The 21482-nt window shown below is 51.1% G+C and overlaps 2 protein-coding genes across 15 annotated transcripts in view; one reads left to right on the top strand and one right to left on the bottom strand.

Annotated features, from left to right (window-relative positions):
• LOC142022036 (CD83 antigen-like) overlaps positions 1–1824 on the bottom strand; it is a 14605-nt gene extending 12781 nt beyond the window's left edge. For 3 of the 9 annotated variants that reach the window (XM_075011461.1, XM_075011460.1, XM_075011466.1), the window contains exon 1: positions 350–976. Coding sequence is in view for 2 of the 9 variants with exons in the window: in XM_075011460.1 (XP_074867561.1) it covers positions 350–413 (64 nt within the window). In the remaining 7 variants the exon portion in view is untranslated. The other 6 variants (XM_075011469.1, XM_075011468.1, XM_075011465.1 and 3 more) reach the window with 6 other exon arrangements.
• Positions 1276–21482, top strand: DNTTIP1 (deoxynucleotidyltransferase terminal interacting protein 1). Of its 6 annotated transcripts, none has more exons than XM_075011454.1 (13): positions 1276–1503; positions 1745–1815; positions 8386–8482; positions 9002–9100; positions 16869–16937; positions 17427–17471; positions 17787–17848; positions 18849–18894; positions 19509–19567; positions 19780–19840; positions 20203–20274; positions 20679–20734; positions 21011–21482. In XM_075011454.1, the coding sequence occupies exons 1-13, from the start codon at positions 1423–1425 to the stop codon at positions 21147–21149; spliced, it is 957 nt and encodes a 318-aa protein (XP_074867555.1). In that variant the 5' UTR covers positions 1276–1422; the 3' UTR covers positions 21150–21482. The 6 variants fall into 6 exon arrangements, with proteins under 6 accessions (XP_074867555.1, XP_074867554.1, XP_074867558.1 ...); XM_075011453.1 differs by having other exon boundaries at positions 17415–17471; XM_075011457.1 differs by lacking the exon at positions 9002–9100.

Below are 21482 nucleotides of genomic sequence, written 5' to 3'. Positions count from 1 at the left end.
TTGAATTCCAGCTTATTTTAGATAAAATGAGGGAAATGCTCTACTGCATACAATGAAGTAAATGGGTTAATGTCTATGATTGTAGTCCCTCTGAGAGCCACAAGGTAAACTGAGTTAGATACCAAATCCAGTTTTTACAAGATCCCTCTATTCCTGATTAAAGATACAATTTTCTTGTATTTTCAACTTTAAAGCTATTGTAACGGGGAATATTTTCAAGACATCCCATTTTTCTTGTAAATTCAGCACTGGTAGCTGTGTACAATTTTGGACAACTTTTCTCCCTCGGCAAATACATATTTTATAGGAAAAATAACAAGCCCTGTGGCCCCCTGAAGACTATACGTACAAAAGTGCTCATGGGCTGGAGCCTTCCTCCTCAGATGTATGCAGTGGAAACACAAGCTAGTCATGGGGAATTAATGAGAAGCAAATGGCACAGCTGACGAAGAGGGCTCCGAGCCCCAACAGCTTATGCCCAAATAAAGGGGTTAGTCCTTAAAGGTACCGCAGGACTCCTCATTTTTGCTGAAACTGGCTAACATGAGATCTGGTTTTACAGGGCTGGTACAAATGATTGTGTGGGAAAAGACAGTTTCTTCACGTAGTATCCGCTTAAACAGCCCTGCAGAGCGAGCGAGGGACCTGCCCTTCATTAACTCCCCGTGCACAAGCGACAGCTTCACCCCCGGTTGACTCGCATCACTCCGCGCTCCCGCACACGTGTTTCAGACACCCAAGCGACCGCACCGCCGCCTGCAGCTGCTCCGCGCTTGGGTTACACCCTGCGAGCAAACCCGCCGGCCGCTCTGCGCCCAGCTGCGGCCGCCCAGAGAGCGAGCAGCCGGCAGGAAGCGGGAGCGAGGGCAAGAACCACAGCCCACGTGCTGCGCTGTTGTTTCCTCCGGGACCCGCCCGGCCCGGCCCGGCTCGGCGGCGAGCTCCAGCCAGCCGCGGCAGCGCCCCGGCGGAGCCCAACGGGCGTACCGGCTTTGCCGGGCGCGCCGCGGCCGCAGCGTCAGTACCCGCAGGGGAAGGAAATCGCCCCCGCCCGGCTGACAAGCGGGAGGCGGGAAAGCGCCGCGGCGCGCAGGGCAGCCGAGCTCCCCGCCAGGCCGGGCTCAGCCTGGCACGTCACTCCCGACATCCCCCGCGGTAGGCCGGAGGCACAGCCCCTCCGGAGACGCTCACAGGCGGGCCCGTCCGGGCGCGGCCACCTCTCCCGCTCCCCCTCGCACCCCGGGGCGGGGCGGGGCGGGGCGGCTCAGCGCCGGGACGCGCCCCCTGCCGCGCAACAAGATGGCGGCGCGGTTGCCATAGCGGGCGGCGCGCTTCCTAGCGGCGAAGGTGTCGCAGGCGTGATGACGTCAGGGCGGCCCGGTTCCTTCCGGGTGAGGCGGCTCGGGCGCTGCGGGAGCCGGGATGGGGGCCGCCCGGGATCCCGACCAGCAGCAGACGGGGCCGCCGGGGGAAGAGCGCCCGGAGGAGGGGGACGAGCAGCTGGTGAGCACCGTGACAACCGGCGCGGCGGGGCGGGGCGCAGCGGGGCGGGGCCGGGCCGTCCACCGAGCCCCGCTGCGAGGCGCAGCGATGGGCTCCGCCCCCGCCCACCTGCCCGCCCGGCGCCGCAAGGCGGCCCTCAGCGGACGGGGGCTTGGCCGGGCCGCCCGGAGCGTCCCCCGGGCCCGGCCTGCGGTAGGCCCCGGTCGCGGCGAGCTCCAACCTCTCTGTGCTCCTCCCGCAGAGCCCCTGGAACATCATGATCAAGCACCGGCAGGTGCAGCGGCGGGGCCGGCGCTCCCAGATGACCACCAGGTAAAAGCCGCCCCCGCGCGGCTGCGAGGCGCGGTGCCCGTCTGTCCCGGGGTTCCTCCTGGAAACGTCTGTGGGGACCGAAATCCCGGCCCGGGCGTCTCGAGAGATCCAGGAGTCTGGTGCTCATTGGCTCCCCACACGTGGGGATTCATAACAGCGGGCCAGGCCTAGCCCGGTACCCTGGCTCTCGGCAGCGGCCGGCGTACGGGAAGTAGTGAAAAGAACAGGGCAGTTTCCACGCAATCCATCCATGTTATCTGATCCCAGCTCCTGGCAGTCACAGACTCACAGAACACTGGAACTGGCACGACCAAGCGCTGTCCAGAAAGATCATCCCGGAAAGATGTTTGTCTAACCTCCTCTCAAAAATCTCCAAAGAGATTCCGCGACCTCCCTGGGCAATTTATGCCAGTGCTGAGCCATTCTGACAGTTGGGAAGTCTTTTTCTAATGTCCACACTCAACCTCTTGTGCTCCAATTTAAGCCCATTGCACATTACCCTATCATCAGAGGTCAAAGGGAACAATTTATCTCTCTCTTCCTTGTAACATCCTGATCGTGTCTACGCTAGCCAAAAACTTTGAAATGGCCATGCAAATGACCATTTTGAAGTTTATTAATGAAGCGCTGAAATACATATTCAGCGCCTCGTTAGCATGCAGGTGGCTGCGGCACTTCGAAATTGACACGACTCGTCCAGACGGGGCTCCTTTTCGAAAGGCCCCCAGCTACTTCCAAGACCCCTTATTCCTATGAGCAGATGGGAATAAGGGGACTTCGAAGTAGCCAGGGTCCTTTCGAAAAGGAGCCTTGTCTGGATGAGCCGCGTCAATTTCGAAGTGCCGCGGCCTCCCGCATGCTAATGAGGCGCTGGATATGTATTTCAGCACTTCATAAGTAAACTTCAAAATGGCCATTTGCATGGCCGTTTCGAAGTTTTTGGCTAGTGTAGACATAGCCCCTGTGAGGTACTTGTAAGCATGTACCCGATCGGTCTTCTCTCTTCCAGACTAAACAAACCTAATTCTTTCAATCTTCCATTATAGGCCATATAGTAACAGAGAGGAAGCCGTGCTAGTCTATACACTATCAAAACAAAAAGCAGTCAAGTAGCACTTTAAAGACTAGCAAAATAGTTTATTAGGTGAGCTTTCGTGGGAAAAAGCTCACCTAATAAACTATTTTGCTAGTCTTTAAAGTGCTATTTGACTGCTTTCTGTTATTATAGGTCATGTTTTCCAGACCTATGTTTCCCAATTTTATTTGGCTGTGGAAACCTTTTAAACTCAAAAGGATTTTGTGGAACCCCCTAATAACAATCTTATATTTGGAGCTGAAAAAATAGACCACAAATAAGTAAGATGACAATAAACAAACATTAAGCAAGGTCACAAGATCAACGTTTAGTTTATTTGCACATATTTAAAACCAAAAATCACATCTGATGTAATAGAGTCAGAATGGGAATTTACAGCGGTGTATAACAAGCAATCACACCACTGACTGCATAGTGACATAATTGTCCCCACTCTCTGGCTAAGCTGGCATTACACAGGGACATTTACCGTGGCAAACACAAATGAAAATTGTTTTTAGTAAAATTCATGAATGTTTAAATATTAGTTATTTTAAAATAATCATAAAATGTTATGGAAAGGGAATTTTCTTGCAGAACCGTTATTTTCACTTTGCAGAACCCAGATGTTCTGCGGAGCACCATTTGGGAAATGCTGTGCTAGACCTTTAATCATTGTTGTGGCTCTTCTCTGGGCCTTTTCCAGTTTGTACCATTCTCTTACGAAGTGTGGTGCCCAGAACTGGACCCAGTAGGCCTGAACTGGAGTAATCATCGTAGAGTGGAAGAATTGCTTCTAAGTGGAATACCTTGAATTTCATCCTACAACTTAAAACTCCCAAATCCGGCATTCTCTCATTGGGCAACATCCGTTGTTTGGCAGGCCCACGGATCTTTCTTGATCAGAGAGTCTTGGGGCTGGAAGGAGAAGAGGCCAGCCATACCAGTGGCAGGAGCCCAGGGCAGCCATAGCTTGTCAGGCAGCATTGAGGGGGGCAGGGGGGAGCAGCAGCAGGAAGCAGTGGCCGGGGCTGGTAAGCTGGCAGCTCATCCCAGAGGCCAGACAGGATATTATGGCCTGTGGAAGCCACTGGAGCTGCGCACAAAGCCCGTGGCCAGGGAGCAGCGACACAGCAACTCATTCCCAGGTCTGGGCAGGAAGTTGTAGCCCTGGGTAGCCACGGCCACAGCTTCGTATGAAGCTGTGGCCCTGGGAAGCTGTGGCCCAGGGAGGCTGGGGAGGGGTAGCCGGGGGCAAGAGCTGCAGATGGGGAGCCTACGGGGAGGGAGAAGCCATGGCGACAGGTGGGAGGGGAGCCCAGGAGCAGGAGCTGAGGGTGGGGGCTGGGGCACAATGGGCCATCCTTGTCCTGGCAAAATCCCTTGTCCAGGATCAGTCAGGTCCTGAGAGTGGCAGTCAAGGGAGGCTGAACCTGTTTTTACCTTAGACCATTTCTCTAACCAGTTATGCAGGCACCTGAAGATAGCCCCACTTGGGTTGTATTTCCTTAATCTACTGTGTATTTTAGAGCGTTTTTCTGTTTGAGCAAGAATCCCTCCTAAATGGTAAGAACTAAGAGCACCAAATTTGGTATATAGCTTGCTCTTCTTATAACGTAAAGCCACATAAGGGCTGGTTTGTGCCAGGAAAAGGAACTGGGACTGCTTCTCATGCAGCCAAATAGAAAAGAGACAGTCATCAAAGCAAGTACAGTCCTTGAAATTGACATAACTGAGCAAATGTTTAAAGAGACTGAACCAGGATGATCCAGAAAAATAGGGTGGACCTGGACTAGGATTGAGAAGCAATCAGCCTTTCAGAAGAGAGAGAAAAGGCATATGTTTGGAGTGGTGCTCTTCTTTGGCTCAGCTAGATCAATACTGAAGGTTTGAAAACTAATAGAAAATATTACTGGAAAACAAATTTATTGTAACTTTTTGTTAAAATATCAAACGGTAAGAGTTTTTAGCGAGGAAGAAAAAATACACGTTGTGGAACTCCCATTTTAAAAAGATGATTAAAAATGTAATGGGAAAAATATTAACAGTCCCTTTTTAGGAAATACAAAATACAAATTAATTATATACAAACAGTTTTTGAAAAGTACAATCTTTTAACTAAAGCATATACATTTTCCTTTTATGGAAAGAAAAAAAAATTGAGTTAAGGACCTGAGCAGTGCTGGATATATCTGCTAATTTATAAGAAGAAGGTCATGCAAAATTGTATCATATGCTTTACTGAAGTCCAGATATACCACATCTGCCAATTCTGCCATATTCACAAGGTTTGTTGTTCTATTGTAGAAAGCTAGGAGGTTGGGTTGACATGGTTTGTTCTTGGCAAATCCACGTTGACTGTTGACTGTAACATTATCATCTTCCAGATGTTTGCAGATGAATTCCTTCATTATTGTATTGTCTTGCCTGGCCCAGACTGGTTAAGCTGGCTGGTCTGTAGTTGCCTAGGTTGTCCTTATTTCCCTCTTTATAGATGGGCACGTATTTGCTCTTTTCCAGTGTTCTAGAATCTCTCTTGTTTTCTATGATTTTTCATAGACAATGGCTAATGGCTCAGGTAGCTCCTCGACTATTCTAGGGTGCATTTCGTGACTTGAAGATGCCTAATTTAAGTAATTTTTCAATTGTTCTTTTCTTATTTTTCACTTCTGAATCTATCTCCTTTTCTCCAGCATTCACTATGCTAGGCATCCAATGACCACCAGCCTTCTTGGTGAAAATCAAACCAAAAAAATCATTAAGCAGCTCTACCATTTTCACTCCTTGCTTGTTAGGCTGTGCCTTCACAAGAGGCTTTTCCTGGCAAAACTGGGTTTTTGTTGGGAAAAACCTCTGAGTGTCTACACGCAAAATGCACTTTGTCAACTGTTTGATAAAACCCGGCACATCCACTGACAGTGTTATACTGCTCCCTGTTTAGGTATAATGCCTCTCTCAACAGTATTCTGTTGACAAAACAACCATGTAGATGCTCTGGGGCCTTTTTGTCAACAGAGAGGGCTTCTGATTCAGTGGGCAGCTCTGTTTGCAGAGCTTCCAGGCAGCTGTTGTGTTGAGAGAGGGCCAGGCGGTTTTGCTGCTCTCTGTCAACAGAGTGGATTGCTTTTTTAATCTGCTTTTATGTGTAGACGCAATTTGTCAACAGAAGTTTTGTTGGGAAATCCCTTTCAACAGTCACATCTGTCGGCAGAGGCTTCTCATGTAGAAATAGCTTTGTTTTCCACTCTTCACTGAGTAATGTGCCTACTCTGTCCTTGGTCTTCCTCTTGTTTCTAATGTATTTATAGAACATTTCCTTGTTACCCTTTGTCTCTAGCTAATTTGAGTTCATTTTGAGCCCTGGTCTTTCTAATTTTGACCCTACATATTTGTAATAGACTGCCTCCTAACCTGAGAGAGATTCTCACCAGCAATCACAGACTACACCACAGTGATACTAATCCTCGAACTTTTCCTTGCAACAAATGCCGCTGCCAACTTTGTCCACATATTTATTCTGGGGATGCCATCACTGGACCTAACCATGTTAGTTACGAGATCAAAGGCCCATTCTCATGCACCTCCAGCAACATTATATATGCTATTATGAGCCAACAATGCCCTGCCACTATGTACATTGGACAGATTGGGCAAAATCTTCACCAAAGAATAAACAGATACAGAGCAGACATCAAGAAACTCAGTACACATAAGCTGGTCAGTGAACACTTCAGTGGAGTGGGCCATTCTGTTGAAGACCTGAGAATTTGTGTCCTGGAACAAAAAGAATTTAACAACAGATTACAGCGAGGGATTTGTGAGTTAGAGTTCATATTCAAATTCGACACATTAACACGTGGTATGAACAGAGACGTCAATTACCTCACACATCACAAGGACTGCTTCCCTTCTTTTGATGCTCGTAATTATCTCAGACAGGAAAATTAACATCCCTCCCACCCCTCACCCCTTTCCTTCAATCCCATTTGATTTGTCAGTTTTTATTGCAATATTTTTTTTCTTTTTGGACCTCTGTATTTATCAGTGTCAGTCTGTATTGGAAATGAAATTGATCTGAAGAAGTGGGTCTGTCCCACAAAAGCTCATCACCGAATAAATCATTTTGTTAGTCTTTAAAGTGCTACATGTCTGCTCCTTTTTTTCCCCTACATACTTGTGTTATTTGTTTATATTCAGCCTTCGTGCTTTGACCTAGTTTCAACTTTTTGTAGGAATTCTATTTGATTTTTAGATACTCAAGATTTCCTGGTTAAGCCAGTGTCATCTCTTGCCATACTTCCTATCTCTTCTATGCAGTGAAATAGTGTGTTCTTCCCTTTAATAACACCTCTTTGAAAACTGCCAGCCATCTTCAGTTGTTTTCTCTCTTAGTCTTGCTTCCCCTGGGACCTTACCTACCAGCTCCCTAAGTTGACTAAAGCCTGCCTTCTTGAAATCCAGTGTCGTTATTTTGCTCTTCTACCATTTCCTAGAATCATTAATTCTGGCATTTCGTAATCACTTTCACCCAGGCTGCCTTCCACTTTCAAATTCACAGCCAGTTCCTCCCTGGATCTAGAACGGCATCTCCCCAGTAGCTTTCTCAACCTTGTGGAATAAAAGAAATGTCTAGCATGCATTCCAAGAAGTTGTTGGATAATCTGTTTCCTGCTGTGCTGTTTTCCCAAGAGAAGTCTGGATAGTTGAAGTCCCCCATCACCACCAAGTCCTGTGCTTTGGATGATTTTGTTAGTTGTTTTTAAAAAGCCTCATCGACTTTTTCCTTCCTCATTAGGTGGTCTGTAATAGACCCTTACCCTGACACCATCCCTTGGGTGTTTTATCTCTTTTATCCTTACCCAGAGACTCTCAGCAAATCTGTCTCATGTGTCCATCTCAACCACAGCCCAAGTGTGGACGCTTTAATAGATAGGGCAACACCTCCTCCCTTTTTGCGCCTGCCTGTCCTTCCTGAGCAAGCTGTACCCTTCTGTACCAATATTCTAGTCATGCGTATTATCCCAAGTCTCTGTGACGCCAACTGTCATAGTTGTGTTCATTTACTAGACTTTCAAATTCCTCCTGCTTGTTCCCCATTCATTATACAGGCAAATAAGATACTGATTTGATTTTTGTTCCTGTTTAGGAGATCTGAGGTTTAGGGTTGCCCAGGCATTAGCCATAAGGGCTCAAAACACACTTCCCTCCAGCTGACACTTCCAGCAGTGACAATTTCAGAGGGGTGCAGTATTCTCTTGTGAGAGACCTAGGATTGGAATTAGCAAATGATTCTGCTGTAAGATGAAAATAAACTTGTGGCCTGTTTTGTTGGTTGTGTCCTTTGTGGAGTTCTGTAAATTCCAGTGGCCACCCACATGGATGAGAACATTTGGGAGAGTGTTGTAGAGCGCTATTCTGGGGCCATTGGATGGTCTGAACCATCTGCGCTTGCTATGGCACTAGGGATGGGTGGAATAATTTTCTCTCTTGTTCAGTTTTACAGATCCTGCTGTCTCCATGGATTTACTGCGAGCTGTTTTGCAGCCTAGTATCAATGAAGAGATCCAGGTTGTCTTCAATAAATACATGAAGGTAAAAGCTCACTAGAAGAGGGGAATGTCTTGGATGGATGTCAGCCTTCTCCTGCCTCCCGCCTTGCAGATGTTAGGCACTGACCCTGTGTAACCACAGCCCTGTTCACCTGCATAATGCAAACCTTTGAACTAGATAAGAGGGGCAGGTGTGGGCTGCCCTTCCTGATCCTGAAAGGGTCATACTCAAAGGGCTCCCAGGCCCTTTTGGAGGGGTTGAAATGCATACAGTTAAGAGCTTTAAAATGAGTTCTACTGGAGAAGAGCAAGTGGCCCGAGAGGCTGGAGTCTGCTCCCAAGGGCTCCGGAACTTGAAATGGGATTGCATCCCACGTTCTCAGTGCTGACCCTGATGACCATACAGCATTGGTTTGTAGCATGAGCAGAGATGGCTCCTGGAATCTCCAGCCCCTGATTTTGCCTGGGCAGATAAAGTCTTGTCCCAAGGAGGCAGCCCCTTGTGGGAAGAGGTTAGAGCAGCCCCAGCCTTATTCTAGCCTGCTTGTGGGCCCCTTTCTAGTTTTTCCGGAAGGCAGCAGTTAACGTGAGAGAGAACGTCGGGGAGGAGGTGGACCCAGAGCAGCTTATCCAGGAAACGTGTCGGAGCTGCCTAGAACAGGTAAGCACATGCTATTGCCACGCACTGCTGGAGTCACCACCCTCTTGGAGTAGCCTTGCAAGAAAGAACTGGGCCTGGAAATATCTGCTTCCACAGTCTACTGAGGACACAGCGCATTGCAGGCTGGATGCCCAGGGCCTCGCAACACACGGTATCCTTGTGAGCATGCTCTTATATCTAGGTCAATGATACTGAGACTGCCATTGTTTCCTCACTCTGTCCTGGAGCTCTTTGCAGCAGGTGATGTTAAAATGTGTGTGGTTTCATTATTAACTAATCAGGCTGTCTTCACTGTTAACCATGTGGAACTAATACTTGGTCAGTCATTTGCTGTGAGAATTGTATAGTGAAGGAAACAGTGAAATCACACCCCTGTGGCCCTTGATAATGTTGATGGCTAATTTGGCTCCTGAGCTGTGAATATCCCTGACCTAGGAGGAGTTGGTTGTGGGGATGAGCCGTCGGTGGGAGGAACCACATATTCAGCTCATGCACACTGTGTTCATGTTGAAGCATAGCGCGGCTGAGGAGCCAGGACTGAGCTGCTTCTCTTCCCCTAACCTGCACTCTGTCCAGGTCAGGTTCATGCAGAGCCATCCAACAAGGAATTTCAGGGGTTCTCTTGAGCCCCCCCCACCAGCAAGATGATGCAGTCACAGTCATAACCCAGCTAGCCTTATACCATCTGTGCCCAACCAGGAGGTTGAGACCTTTCCTTTTATATCTCAACCTTGATGCTGTCTGCGACACCTGAAGGTCAGGCTATTGCAATGAACTCTGCATGGATGCCTCTTACAGCCAGCTGAAGACTGGTGCTTCTGTGGATTGCAGCTTCTTGCTTACTGAGTGGGGCACATCATCCCACGCTCTGGGATCAGCATTGGCTGCCCATTGGTTTGATCTATGGAGCTACACATCTCATAGAGCTGGATGGGACCTCAGGAGGCCATAAAGTCCTGTCTCCTGTTCTCTTAGCAGGACCAAGCACCTTTCCTTTTTTAAATCTATTTGCTGCAGATCCCTAAATGGCCCCCTCAAGGGCTGAGCTCACAACCTTGGGTTTAAGCAAGCCAATGCTCAAACCACTGAGCTATCCCTCCCACTACAAGAAGTCTAAGGTGGTGGTGGTGGTGGTAGTAGTAGTAGAGGGCATTCTTCAGTCTGCATAGACTATGGATCGCACCCTTTAAAATTTCAATTGAGGACTTCATTTACAGCGTCTGCTGTGACTATGCAGACCCACAAGAGAGTGACAGTCCTTGCTGCATCTCTTGCAGATGTGGTGGGTGTCTGGCAGGTCCTTAGTGTGCTTTCTCTGTGCTCGCTTCTCCTCTGCTAGTTGTCTGATCCTCATCTTGCCCTTCTGAAGGCCCTTGTGTAACGCCTGCCTCCATCTGCTCCGGTTGTCTGCTAGTTCTTCCCAGTTGTCCAGCTCGACATCTACCTCTCTGAGGTCTCTCTTGCAGACATCTTTGTAGCACAACTGGAGGCGTCCGGGAGGTCTTTTGCCAGAGGCTAGCTCGCCATACAGGATGTCTTTTGGAATCCTTCCATCATTCATCCTGTGGACGTGGCCAAGCCAGTGGAGCCGACGCTGCTTGAGGAGGGTGTGCATGGTTGGGATTCCAGCTTGCTCGAGGACGGCGGTGTTGGTCACTCTGTCCTTCCATGGATGCGCCTGAGACAGCGCAAGTAGAAGACGTTCAGCCTCTTTTCCTGGCAGGCATACAGGGTCCAAGTCTCGCTGCCATAAAGGAGGGTGCTGAGGATGCAGGCTCTATAGACTTGCACTTTGGTGTGACTGTACAGCTTGTTGTTATTCCACACTCTCTTGCTGAGTCTGGACAGAGTTGTGGCCGCTTTTCTGATCCTCCTATTTAGCTCAGTGTCCAACGACAGGGTGTCAGTGATGGTGGACCCGAGGTAAACGAACTTGTGGATGACCTCTAACATATAGTTGTCAATGATGATTGATGGGGATTCAGCAACATCCTGACCGAGTAGGTTTGTCTTCTTTAGGCTGACGGTAAGCGCAAAGTCCTTGCACGCTTTGGAGAACTGATCCAGCAGTTTTTGAAGCTGGTCTTCTGTGTGAGACACTACAGCAGCATTGTCTGTGAACAGCATGTCTCTGATGAGGACTTCCCGCACCTTAGACTTAGCTTTCAGCCTTGCAAGATTAAACAGTTTCCCATCAGAGCTTGTGTGCAGCAAGATGCCCTCTGTTGAAGATCCAAAGGCATGCTTCAGGAGGAGTGCGAAGAAGATCCCGAACAACGTCGGAGCAAGCACGCATCCTTGTTTGACGCCGCTCCTGATTCTGAAAGCATCCAGTAATGCGCTGTCATATTGGATGGTTCCTCTCATGTCTTCGTGGACCGACTGGATCATCTTGAGTAACTGTGGAGGACAGCCTATCTTGTGGAGCAGTTTGAACAGACCATCCCTGCTGACCAAGTCAAAGGCCTTGGTCAGGTCGACGAAGGCTATGTAGAGTGGCTTCCTCTGCTCCCTGCACTTCTCCTGCAGCTGCCTTAGAGAGAAGACCATGTCAACGGTAGCCCTCTCTGCGCAGAATCCGCACTGCGATTTGGGGTACACTCTCTCAGCAATCTTCTGGAGTCTGCCAAGGATGACGCGAGCGAACAGTTTACCAGTGACGCTTAGGAGGGAGATTCCACGGTAATTGTTGCAGTCGCTTCTGTCTCCTTTGTTCTTATACAACGTTACAATGTTAGTGTCATGCATATCCTGTGGAACCTCACCCTCTTTCCAGCACAGGCACAGTAGCTCATCCAGGGGTTCCAGGAGTGTGTCCGCGGCACACTTGATTACCTCTGGTGGTATACCATCCTGACCAGGGGCCTTTCCTGCTGCAATGCTGTCGATGGCTCTCTTCAGTTCATCCACAGTCGGTTCCTGATCCAGTTCGTCCATTACTGGTAGGAGCTCGACGGCATCGAGGGCTGCGTCAACCACAATGTTCTCGTGTAAGTACAGCTCGGAGTAGTGCTCGACCCAGCGCTCCATTTGTTTGGCTTTGTCAGCGATGACTTCACCAGATTTGGATTTCAGAGGTGCCATCTTGTTCTGGGTGGGTCCTAATGACTTCTTCATACCCTCGTACATTCCCCTGAGATTACCAAAGTCGGCACAGGTCTGGATGCTGCTGCATAGCTGGAGCCAGTGGTTTTTGGCACAGCGCCTGGCTGTCTGCTGTACTGTTCTTCTGGCCGCTCTGAGTGCTTGCTGGGTACTCTGACTCGGTGAGCGTTTGTACTCCAGGAGTGCAGCGCGCTTCTTTTCAATAACTGGAATCATCACATCGGAGTTATCTTCAAACCAGTTGTTCGTGTTTCTAGCTCTTCTTCCAAACACCAAGGCCGTGTTGTAAACTGTATCCCTCAGATGTTGCCATTTGGATGTCACATCGGCGCCCCCAGGGCCGCTGCGCAGATTTTCCTGGAGGGTCTCTGAACTTTTCAGCTTTCTCCGAGTTTGCCGTCTTTCTGGCGTCAATGCGGGGCCTTCCAGCAGGTTTAGAGCGGTGCAGCTTCTTGGGTCTCAGCTTGAGCTTGGAGCAAACTAGCGAGTGATCTGTATCGCATGATCTGTATGATAGCTGCGTGTCAGAAGGACGTTTTTGAGGTGGTTACGCCTAGTGATGACCACGTCTAGTTGATGCCAGTGCTTCGAGCGTGGGTGTCTCCATGACACTCTGTGCTGTGGCTTCGTTTGGAAGAATGTGTTTGTGATGCACAGATTGTGGTACGTGCACAGTTCAAGGAGACGCTGTCCATTGTCATTCATTTTTCCCACACCGAAGTGTCCTAAGCAGGAAGGCCATGAGGCCCAATCAGCTCCAATTCTTGCATTGAAGTCACGCAAGATGTACAGTTGTTCACGAGCAGGTATTTGCGCTACAGCAGCACTAAGCACGTCATAGAGCTTGTCTTTTACTTCTGGTGTGGCGTACAGGGTTGGAGCATAAGCGCTGATCAGGTGGACGGCACCGGTGCAGGTTTGAAGCGTGATCCGAAGAAGTCTTTCTGATCCACCCATGACTAAATCAACCATTTGTAGAAGGGTGTTTCTGACAGCAAAGCCAACACCATGCTCTCTGGGTTCTTCCTGGGCTTTACCCTGCCAGAAAAAGGAGTAGTCCTTTTCCTTTAGAGATCCCGAATCTGCGAGTCGCATCTCTTGCAGTGCAGCAATATCAACTCGGAGCCTCTTCAGTTCCTCATTGATGACAGCGGTCTTTCGGGTGTCACTGATGGCCTGAAGATCTTCAGTCAAGCCGGTCAGCATGGTCCGTACATTCCAGCAAGCAAGCTTAAATTGTTGATGTTTCTCATTTCTTGTTGATTTTCTTATTGGTTTGCCTGGTGCCCAAATTTCAGTCACTTGTCAGGTTCAGGAACCTTAAGCCTCACACACCGAGCGAGGCAGGTGAACTGTGGCGGGACAGTACCCTATTGGCTGGGGACTGCCCAGCTTGAGGTGGGCGGTGACTGTCCAGTGAGATGCGAGGATCTCTCCCACCGTCGAAGGCAACCCCTGGCGCTCGTTCCCTACACCAATCGAGCAAGAGCTTTATAACCGGTATCTGTTACCTCCCGTGTTGATGCAACGCTGTTCAGCAATGCTGGAGTACCTCTCCGGGCGCGAGCCTGGGCACTTATTATGGAGACTCTGGGCTGCCCAGACACCAGTGTCCCCCTCTCGGCTTTACTGATATAGTCCAAAGGAGAGGATAACCTCCACGTCTAGTACCAGCTCAGCTGCAGGAGTTGCCAGGTCCATGCCAGAAGTTGACACCGAACCGCCTTCGGACTCCACTCCGGATTTTCTGTTAGGGTTTACTCCCTTAGCCTTGCTCCTTCCCAGGATAACCCACAAGGCAGTGGGGTGTGGAGAATGTGGTTAAGGATCCCACTACTTCATACCTCCCTGTCACCACAAGTCACCATAGCTCACTCTGGGCAATGCCCTCATATCCCCGGGACCCCCCTCCCCACCTTTCACCCCCCAGCTACCATCACCACAGGACCCTCCCCAACCCACTACCCCCATCTGCTCCCATGTCCACCCTCCTCACTGCACTGGCCCCTCTCCCCCCAGCTGCTCGCAGTGCCCCCAGGTCCACCTTCCCCCATCGCTCTTCAGGCTCTTCTCTTCAGAGACTCCTTCTCCTGGTAGTGCTGCCTTGCACTACAAGAAGTCTAAGGTGCTGAATGTGAAACTCAGACTGGACTCCTTTTACGTCTAGAATGCAGGGGAGGGCTGGTAGGACCCGTTCCAGGCAGCCCTCAGGAGTCTGGCACTCGATTTCCCTGAGCTGATATAGCCAGGTGTGGTGACCTGGCAGGCATGCTGCTCAGCCCTCGGTTTGGTAAGGATTAGGAGGAGCCAAGGTTCTGCCTCTCAGAATGAGGAAGTGGTGGGGAGGAGCTGGTTTGTGTAGGTGGCTGAGTGGCTGAGTTCCTATCTGCAAAATTATTCTAATGCTAGTAGGGTTTGGTTGTAACACTAATTATCAGTTGGGGCACCTGCATGCTTGGATAGGCGTCTCTTCTCTTCATCTGAAGTAAAGCAATGGATGTTAATTGGATTTCACAATTTCATTAAGAGTGGAAACGCCCAGTGTGTGAGCCACGTTGCCTTTCCTCAGCCCGCGTTTGCACCCTAGAGAGTGGGGAGTGCCTCTGAATGGTTGTGCTGTGCAGAGCAGCAGAAGCCACATCATCGTTGTCTGAGGGAGGCAGCGATGGACTGAAACAACAGCTCAGTTGATGAGTAATTATTGTACCCTCCTTTAAATCATGCCATTCAGCATGGGCTTGTGGAAACTGGGTCCTGGGACCCTGTGTGTGGGTGTTTTTTGTGTGTGTGAGGTTACAAGTACGGTTGATTAAAGATAAGTGTTGATGCACATTTTAGGTACAGTATGCTCTTTTTTTTTCAAACCCAGAAACATTGGGGGATTCTGGTTAATCAAATTTTCTCGTTAACAGAAAGGTAAAAAAAATTGGTCAGAAATTTTCACACATTACATGTAGATGGCAATTTGATGCTTTTGTAACATGTGAAACCAAAACTGTTGGCTGGTTAACACAACTGTACATGTAACTTTCTTCTGCTTTCACACACACCACATCAGTGACCAATCCCAGATGTACAAAAATTCCTTTGATCTCACTACTCTGGCTTCGTTTTGATCTGTACGTGACATTCTCTTTTGCTGCTAGTTAACCGTGCCATATATTACCCCATGAGCTACCCTTTATACACGAAACACTCCAACCAGAAAAGTCTTTGGAGAATTTACTTGTTTTTTCTGGTTAGTTTAAAAAAACTTGTATACTGCCATGAAATTTTGCAGTTAACTGAGAATTCTGGTTAGTAAAAATTTGGATAACGAGTGCACTGTACCAAGGCGGCTGTAAGGAATTTGCAGCATCATGCATTTTGATTGAGAAACTAGAAAGATACAAAATGAACGTGGTACCTGTCAAACGGGTTTCAAACAGACTGGCAGCTCTCTGATGTCAACAGACACTCCTCAGCAAGCCTTTCCGGGTGGGCCAAAGGGATTAGGTCATGGCCCCACGCTGTTTAATGATTTTTGTCAGTGACCTGAAAGGGAATCTAGGATCACCACTGATAGTTCGCCTGTGACGGAGGGAGCAGTAAATAAGGAAAAGGAGAGAGCGATCTGGATCACTTGTTGAACTGGCTGCAAGCAAACAGTATGCATGTCATTGGCTCAATGTAAAGGTGTTCATCTTGGAATAAAGAATGTGTGCCCCGCATCCTGAGAGGGAGACTCGAGCCTGGGAAGCAGGGATCATGGCAAGGCCTTGAGGTGCTCTGTGGCTAAGCATTGAACATGAGCTCACAAGGTGATGCCGTGACCAAAAGGACAAATGCAGCCCTTGAATGCGTGAGAAGGGGCAAGCTGAGCACAGAGCGTATGTTAGCTCTGTCTGCGGCACTGGGTCAGCCGCTGCTGTGGCCAGTTCTGATGTCCACAAGTCAGGAAGAGTGTTGATAAACTGAGGAGGTGGAATCAAAGATGTACTGTGGGCATGGTGCAGGGGCTGGAAGACCGGCCTTCACAGAGCTCCATTTGCTTCACTGGAAGAGAAGGCTAAGGACTGACCTGACCCCAGTGCGTAGGTGCCCGCCTGGGGAACAGCTCTTTGATGAGGGATCTTCACTCAAGCAGAGGAAGGTTTAACACAGTCCAGTGGCTGGAAGCTGAAACGAGACACATTCAGACTGGAAATAGGGTGCAAATTACTGAGTGGGAGTTAGGATGGGTTCTCCGTCATGGACAATTTTAAGCCCTATTGCTCTGTTTTCTCTGGAAGTTCTGCTCCATTTTAAACAGAGATTCATTCCGGAAGTTCTGTAGCTTGTTGTTTTTGTTTTTTTGCTGGGGGGCAGGGGGGAGAAGGAGAGAGAGAGGAACATGACACACACCGGACTAGGCAACGGTAGGGCTGCCCTCTTTCCTCACAGAACGTCACGCACGGCAATGGCGTCCAGTGAATCTGGTCGGGAATGTGGGCAGCCCTGGCTCACCGGCCTCCCTTCTGGCCTTTGTGGTTCTGTTTGTGGTAGTTCAAGAATTTGACCCAAATAGGCTGTGTGCGCGCATCACATCTGGGTTTGGGTCCCTGTCCCACATCCGGCCTCCTTCTGGGCCCTGAAATCCAGCATCCTCCGAGTGGCTGATAAATCTTTCTCTCTCCTCCCACAGGCCAAGCTGCTATTCTCCGATGGCAAGAAGGTGATACCCAGGCTGAGCCAGGAGCAGGCTGTGCCAAAGGTAGCACTGCTGTCTATCGCAGAGGGCTGCACATCGGGGACCCCGGTTAGGGGACTGGGATTGGGCCTCTGATTGCTTTGTCTCGAGCAGTGACTTGGCAGGAGCTAGGAGAGGCCTGTGGCAGTGTTAGATTGTCTGGCAGTAGTAACAGAACCAGAACCAGTAGAGGGCTGGAGCGGGCACTTCCTAGCCAGTCTGTCCTTTGTAAGGCACCTGACTGCGGAAGAGACTCTGTGTAAGTGGGTTCCTTGCCGCTCCCTCAGTCCTCTGTTACGGAAATGGAACTGGGGAGTGCAAACACTGGGGTTGTGGCAGGGAGAGAGGACTTGGCTAGAGCAGTGAGGGGTGCAGGCCTGGGCTCTGCCTTCAGAAAAGGAGGTGGTTGCCTGGGTGGCTCGAGAGGTGGCTGGACAGTCCCATGATGGAGATGGGGGGGAAAGAGAAGACTCTTCACCCTGTCGCTAATGTCTCCGCCAGCGTGCCCGGCAGACAGAAGAGGAGTTGAGTCGGCGAGGAAGCCCTGTTCCCAAAAAAGTAAGGACGGTGCAAGGACTCTGCCCCCCACACAGCACTGCCTCGGGAGGAAGCCTGACCCTTGTGCAGGCCTCACCGCCTGCTCCCTCCCCATTACTGTGAGAGCACTATGAAGGGGGCAGACCCAGGGCAGCCTGTGGCCCTCACCCTACTCAGGAATACTGGCTCCTGTGGCCCCTTACACCCCAACCCTCGTCAGCAGTATCGGTTCCTTCTGCCCAGTCCCAGCATTCCTTACAGCTGCTCTTAACGGTTCCCCACATGGGCTTCTCAGGCGATTGCAGAGGGGGTAAATGAGGAATCTCTCCCTTGCAGAGGAAGGGACGACCTCCTGGGCAAAGCCTGCACAATGATCGTGGAGCCTCAGGTGTGGCCGGGTAAGTGTGGAGCTAAGAATGGAGACACAGGGCTGGCTGAGGAAGGGTGTAGGGCAGCCCAGCTCCCCCTCCTCGTCTCACCCAAGTAGGGGGGAGGCTCTCAGCGCAGGGTGATTCTGCCTCTCTGAGTCCCAGCCTGCAGGACACCATTCCAAACGCAAGCTGCAGGGGCGATGGTGCTTGGCTATGGTGAGATGGTGCATGTGGGCCAACAGGAGGCTCAGCAAGGGGAGTGAGTGCCACATGGTCCTTGGTGCCAGGCCGCGAAGGGGTTTAGCTGCATGCTCCAAAAGCAAACCACAAGCTGGTGGAGGGGAGCTCGTGGCTCTGCTCCCTGCCGGTGCAAAGGGAAGTAGGGACTCGGAAGCTGGGGGGAAGGGAAGAGCAGAGAAGGCAGAGGCTGTGTAGGTTTTGGGCCGAGTCAAGGCAGCGGTGCACAGGGGCCGTGTGTCACACCAGCAGCTGCGGCAGGTTTGCTGCCCTGTGGATGTAGAGGAACACTCCTGGCCCAGGGTGGCACTTGCGGAATGGCCTCTGGAGGGAAACTGCAGGTCTGAGTGGAGGCGGAAGAGGAGGGGGGTTCCTCCAGGCCAAGACAAGCAGGTCCGGGGGCGAGAGCTCCGCAGCTTTCCTTCAGTTACAAGAGCCTGACTGAGGCCGGGGTTGGCTGATGTGCCCTGTGTGGCTGAGTACTGGCAGGGTAGAGCTGCAGGTGGGGATCAGAGGGCTGAGAGTCCTGCGGAGCTCTGCAGGGGCGGGAGAGAAACGGGCAGGGGTGCTTGGCCTTGCTGGAGGGGGTGGGGATGTACCTCCAGGTCAGGAGATCTGAAGCGGGTTAGGCTGCAGGCCAGCTGGATTCATAAAACCTAAGGCTGTGACACCGTGTAGATGCGCTGGTCCCCCACCCCCCGGGGGTGCTCCTTGCAGGCCCCTTCCTAGTGCTTCTTCCCCAGCGTGAGCCCGCGGGGGCTTGGGTATGACTCCGTGTTTTCTCTGCCAGGTGGAAGCTCAAGTCCTGTGAGCCAGTGCGGCGGGAGGGACCCAAGGTACCGTGTACAGCGAAAGATCCTGTCTCGGGGCCTGACTCAGTAGTACTCCCTGTAGCCTCACTCCCCCCTTTGCCACCTATTGGACCAGAGGCTGATTCTGGGCCAGGTTTTACCCAGCTCTGCCACCTCCCTGCAACAACGGGGGAGGAGCACTGGGCTGGGGAGAGGCCCTCACCTACTTGTCCCCACAGCTACAGCCTGGGAGCACTCCCCAGTGCGGCGTGGTGCAGCCCAGCCCGGCTGCTCGGAGCACACAGCTGTCCCAGTGCCGCGTACGCTGCTGGGAAGACCAGAGTGCCTGTAGGCTGAGCGCTTGTGCCACTGTCCAGGAGAGACTCAGGTGCCACCCAGCTCATTAGCAATGCCCCCACAGCTGGCAGCGTGTTTCTGTTGGTGGTGCACATGCCTCAGTGCACATAACAAAATGTGTTCTGCCCAGGCATGGAAAAAATTACCAGGAGCCCTGACTGAGATGTATATTTACCTGCCATGGAGCCCCAGTGCTGCAGCTAGTCAGCATGCTCCCAGTAAATCTGAATGAGAAATCAGAGGCTCCCAGAGCAGGTGCTGGATAGGTTTCTAATCTCTGTCCATTTCCCATTGCGCTGTAGTGGGACCCATCCCGACTGACTGAGTCCACAACCTTTGTGCTGGGATCTCGAGCAAACAAGTAAGGAGGGCGGCTGGGAGAGGGGAAGAAGGGAAGTGCCACAGCCTCTAGGGTTGCAGCCCCTGGTGCTCCCCTCACTATTTAAATATCTCTGCCTGGTGGAGCAGGGTGGGAAGGACATGGGCTCTGAGCATGGAGAGAAGCCTCTGTATAGGCCACCTGAAGGGCTCCTACTGTACAGGCCTTACCCCCAAACCATGTTCCTGTTTCAGAGCTCTTGGAATGGGAGGAACAAGAGGGCGACTCTACATCAAACACCCCCACCTCTTCAAGGTCAGAAGCCTCAGCACACTGCTCCCTGTGTGGGGTTTGCACTGAATTTGCTTGTGGGGCAGGGGAGTATATGCTCCAGCTTGTGTGTTCTGCCCACCTCACACTTTGACTCCAGCACACAGGGGATGTTAATTATCCCACTTCCTGTGAGGTGCTGAACTTGCCAGGCCCTCCTGCTTTGAGGAGTAAGCAGAAGGAGGCAGAGTCCTCATTCATGGGAAGATCTCTTGTTGCGTTAGCCTAGGGCTTCCAGCAGGGACTGGGCCTGGGTTCTGTGTCCACTCCCCAAAGCTGCCCTGTGATGGTGGCTGCAGATGCTGGTATGTTGCTTGTGGTGTTCTGACCTTGCTGCTCTGTTGCAGTATGCAGCTGATCCTCAGGACAAGCACTGGCTGGCAGAGCAGCAGCACATGAGGGCCACGGGGGGTAAGATGGTGAGTGTGGCAGAGCCTGGATCCTGTTGCTGCCTGGGATCTCGGTGGGGAGGGAGAATTGTAAACTGGCTCAGAATCACTGTGCTGATACGCAGAACCAGTGCAGCAGGGCTCCCAGGTGTGCTGAGGGCTCATCTGTGCACCATCTGGCAGGCTGTTCTCTGCATCTCATCACTTGGCAGTTGGGTGTCATGAGCTTTGATGTGACTGTAAGAGTTAGCAATGTGGAACTGTGAGCAGCTCTGCATGCATCTTTGAGGTGTTGGGGGATGGGTGCTATTTGCAGAGCTGGTGCCACTACTTTAGACCAGCAGATCGCTGTTCTGAGCAGCCAAGTGGGAAGTCTAAGCCGGTGTGTGTTCCACCAGAATGACTCCCAACCCTCTGTTTCCCTATTGCTACAGGCCTATCTCCTCATAGAGGAGGATATTCGAGATCTGGCAGCCAGTGACGATTACAGGTGAGGCAAAGACCCAAGACCTCAGCTATGCTAGGAACCCTGTGCTCTTTCCTTATAACCAAGAAAACTTGGGGAGGGGCTGGGGAGTCATCACGTCGACAGGGAGCAGTATGGGTCCTTCCTAGTGTTGTGCTCGAGCAGCTACGTGCTGCACTCTCCTGGGGGCCCAGCTGTGGAAAAGCTCCCCTCCCTTGGGGGTGCTGAGCTCTCCTGAACCCGTGACCAGGGTCTGTCCCTCCCCCTTATGCTCACTCCTGTCTCCCACTTGCTCCCCAGGAGCTCTGTTGATTTGAAGCTGGAGGAACTAAAACCTTTTATGCCTCCTGCATGGATGACTGAAAAGATGCAGAAGTACATGGAGATGCTTCGCCAGGAAGGGGAGTCTCAGCCTGCAGAGGGAACGCGTGAAACATAGATCTCAACCTCCCTTCCAAGCTGCACCTGCTCACAACCTGTCACAAGACAGACTCTCACAGGGTCTTCCCCATTTTTCCTTTGTTTCATTGGACACAGTGGGGTGGTGTTTTTGGGGGCCTGAGTACCAGGCTGCTGCCCCTACGGAAAAGCAGGGCAGCAGTTGTGATTAAAGCACGTGGGAGGCCTTGGCCCCATAGGGGGTGGCTGTGGCTGGCACAGAAAGCAAAGTCCCTGGCTTCTTCCTGTTTCTCTCGGAGCTGGGCTCTTCTGTTGTGCGGACTTCTCGTAGTGGCCTCTCTGTACCGATTTGCAATAAATGCTGCTGCCCTAA

Source organism: Carettochelys insculpta, chromosome 17 (assembly GCF_033958435.1).
Source record: "Carettochelys insculpta isolate YL-2023 chromosome 17, ASM3395843v1, whole genome shotgun sequence".
Taxonomy (NCBI): domain Eukaryota; kingdom Metazoa; phylum Chordata; order Testudines; family Carettochelyidae; genus Carettochelys; species Carettochelys insculpta.
The sequence above is the reverse complement of the archived record's forward strand: the minus strand, read 5'-3'. Positions and strand labels throughout refer to the sequence as shown.

Coding starts and splice junctions, on each gene's coding strand:
- DNTTIP1 (XM_075011453.1), top strand. CDS start 1,423: ATGGGGGCCGCCCGGGATCCCGACCAGCAGCAGACGGGGCCGCCGGGG. Junction 17,849..18,848: donor GGAGCCTCAGGTGTGGCCGG/GTAAGTGTGGAG, acceptor TTTCTCTGCCAG/GTGGAAGCTCAAGTCCTGTG. Junction 20,735..21,010: donor GCAGCCAGTGACGATTACAG/GTGAGGCAAAGA, acceptor CTTGCTCCCCAG/GAGCTCTGTTGATTTGAAGC.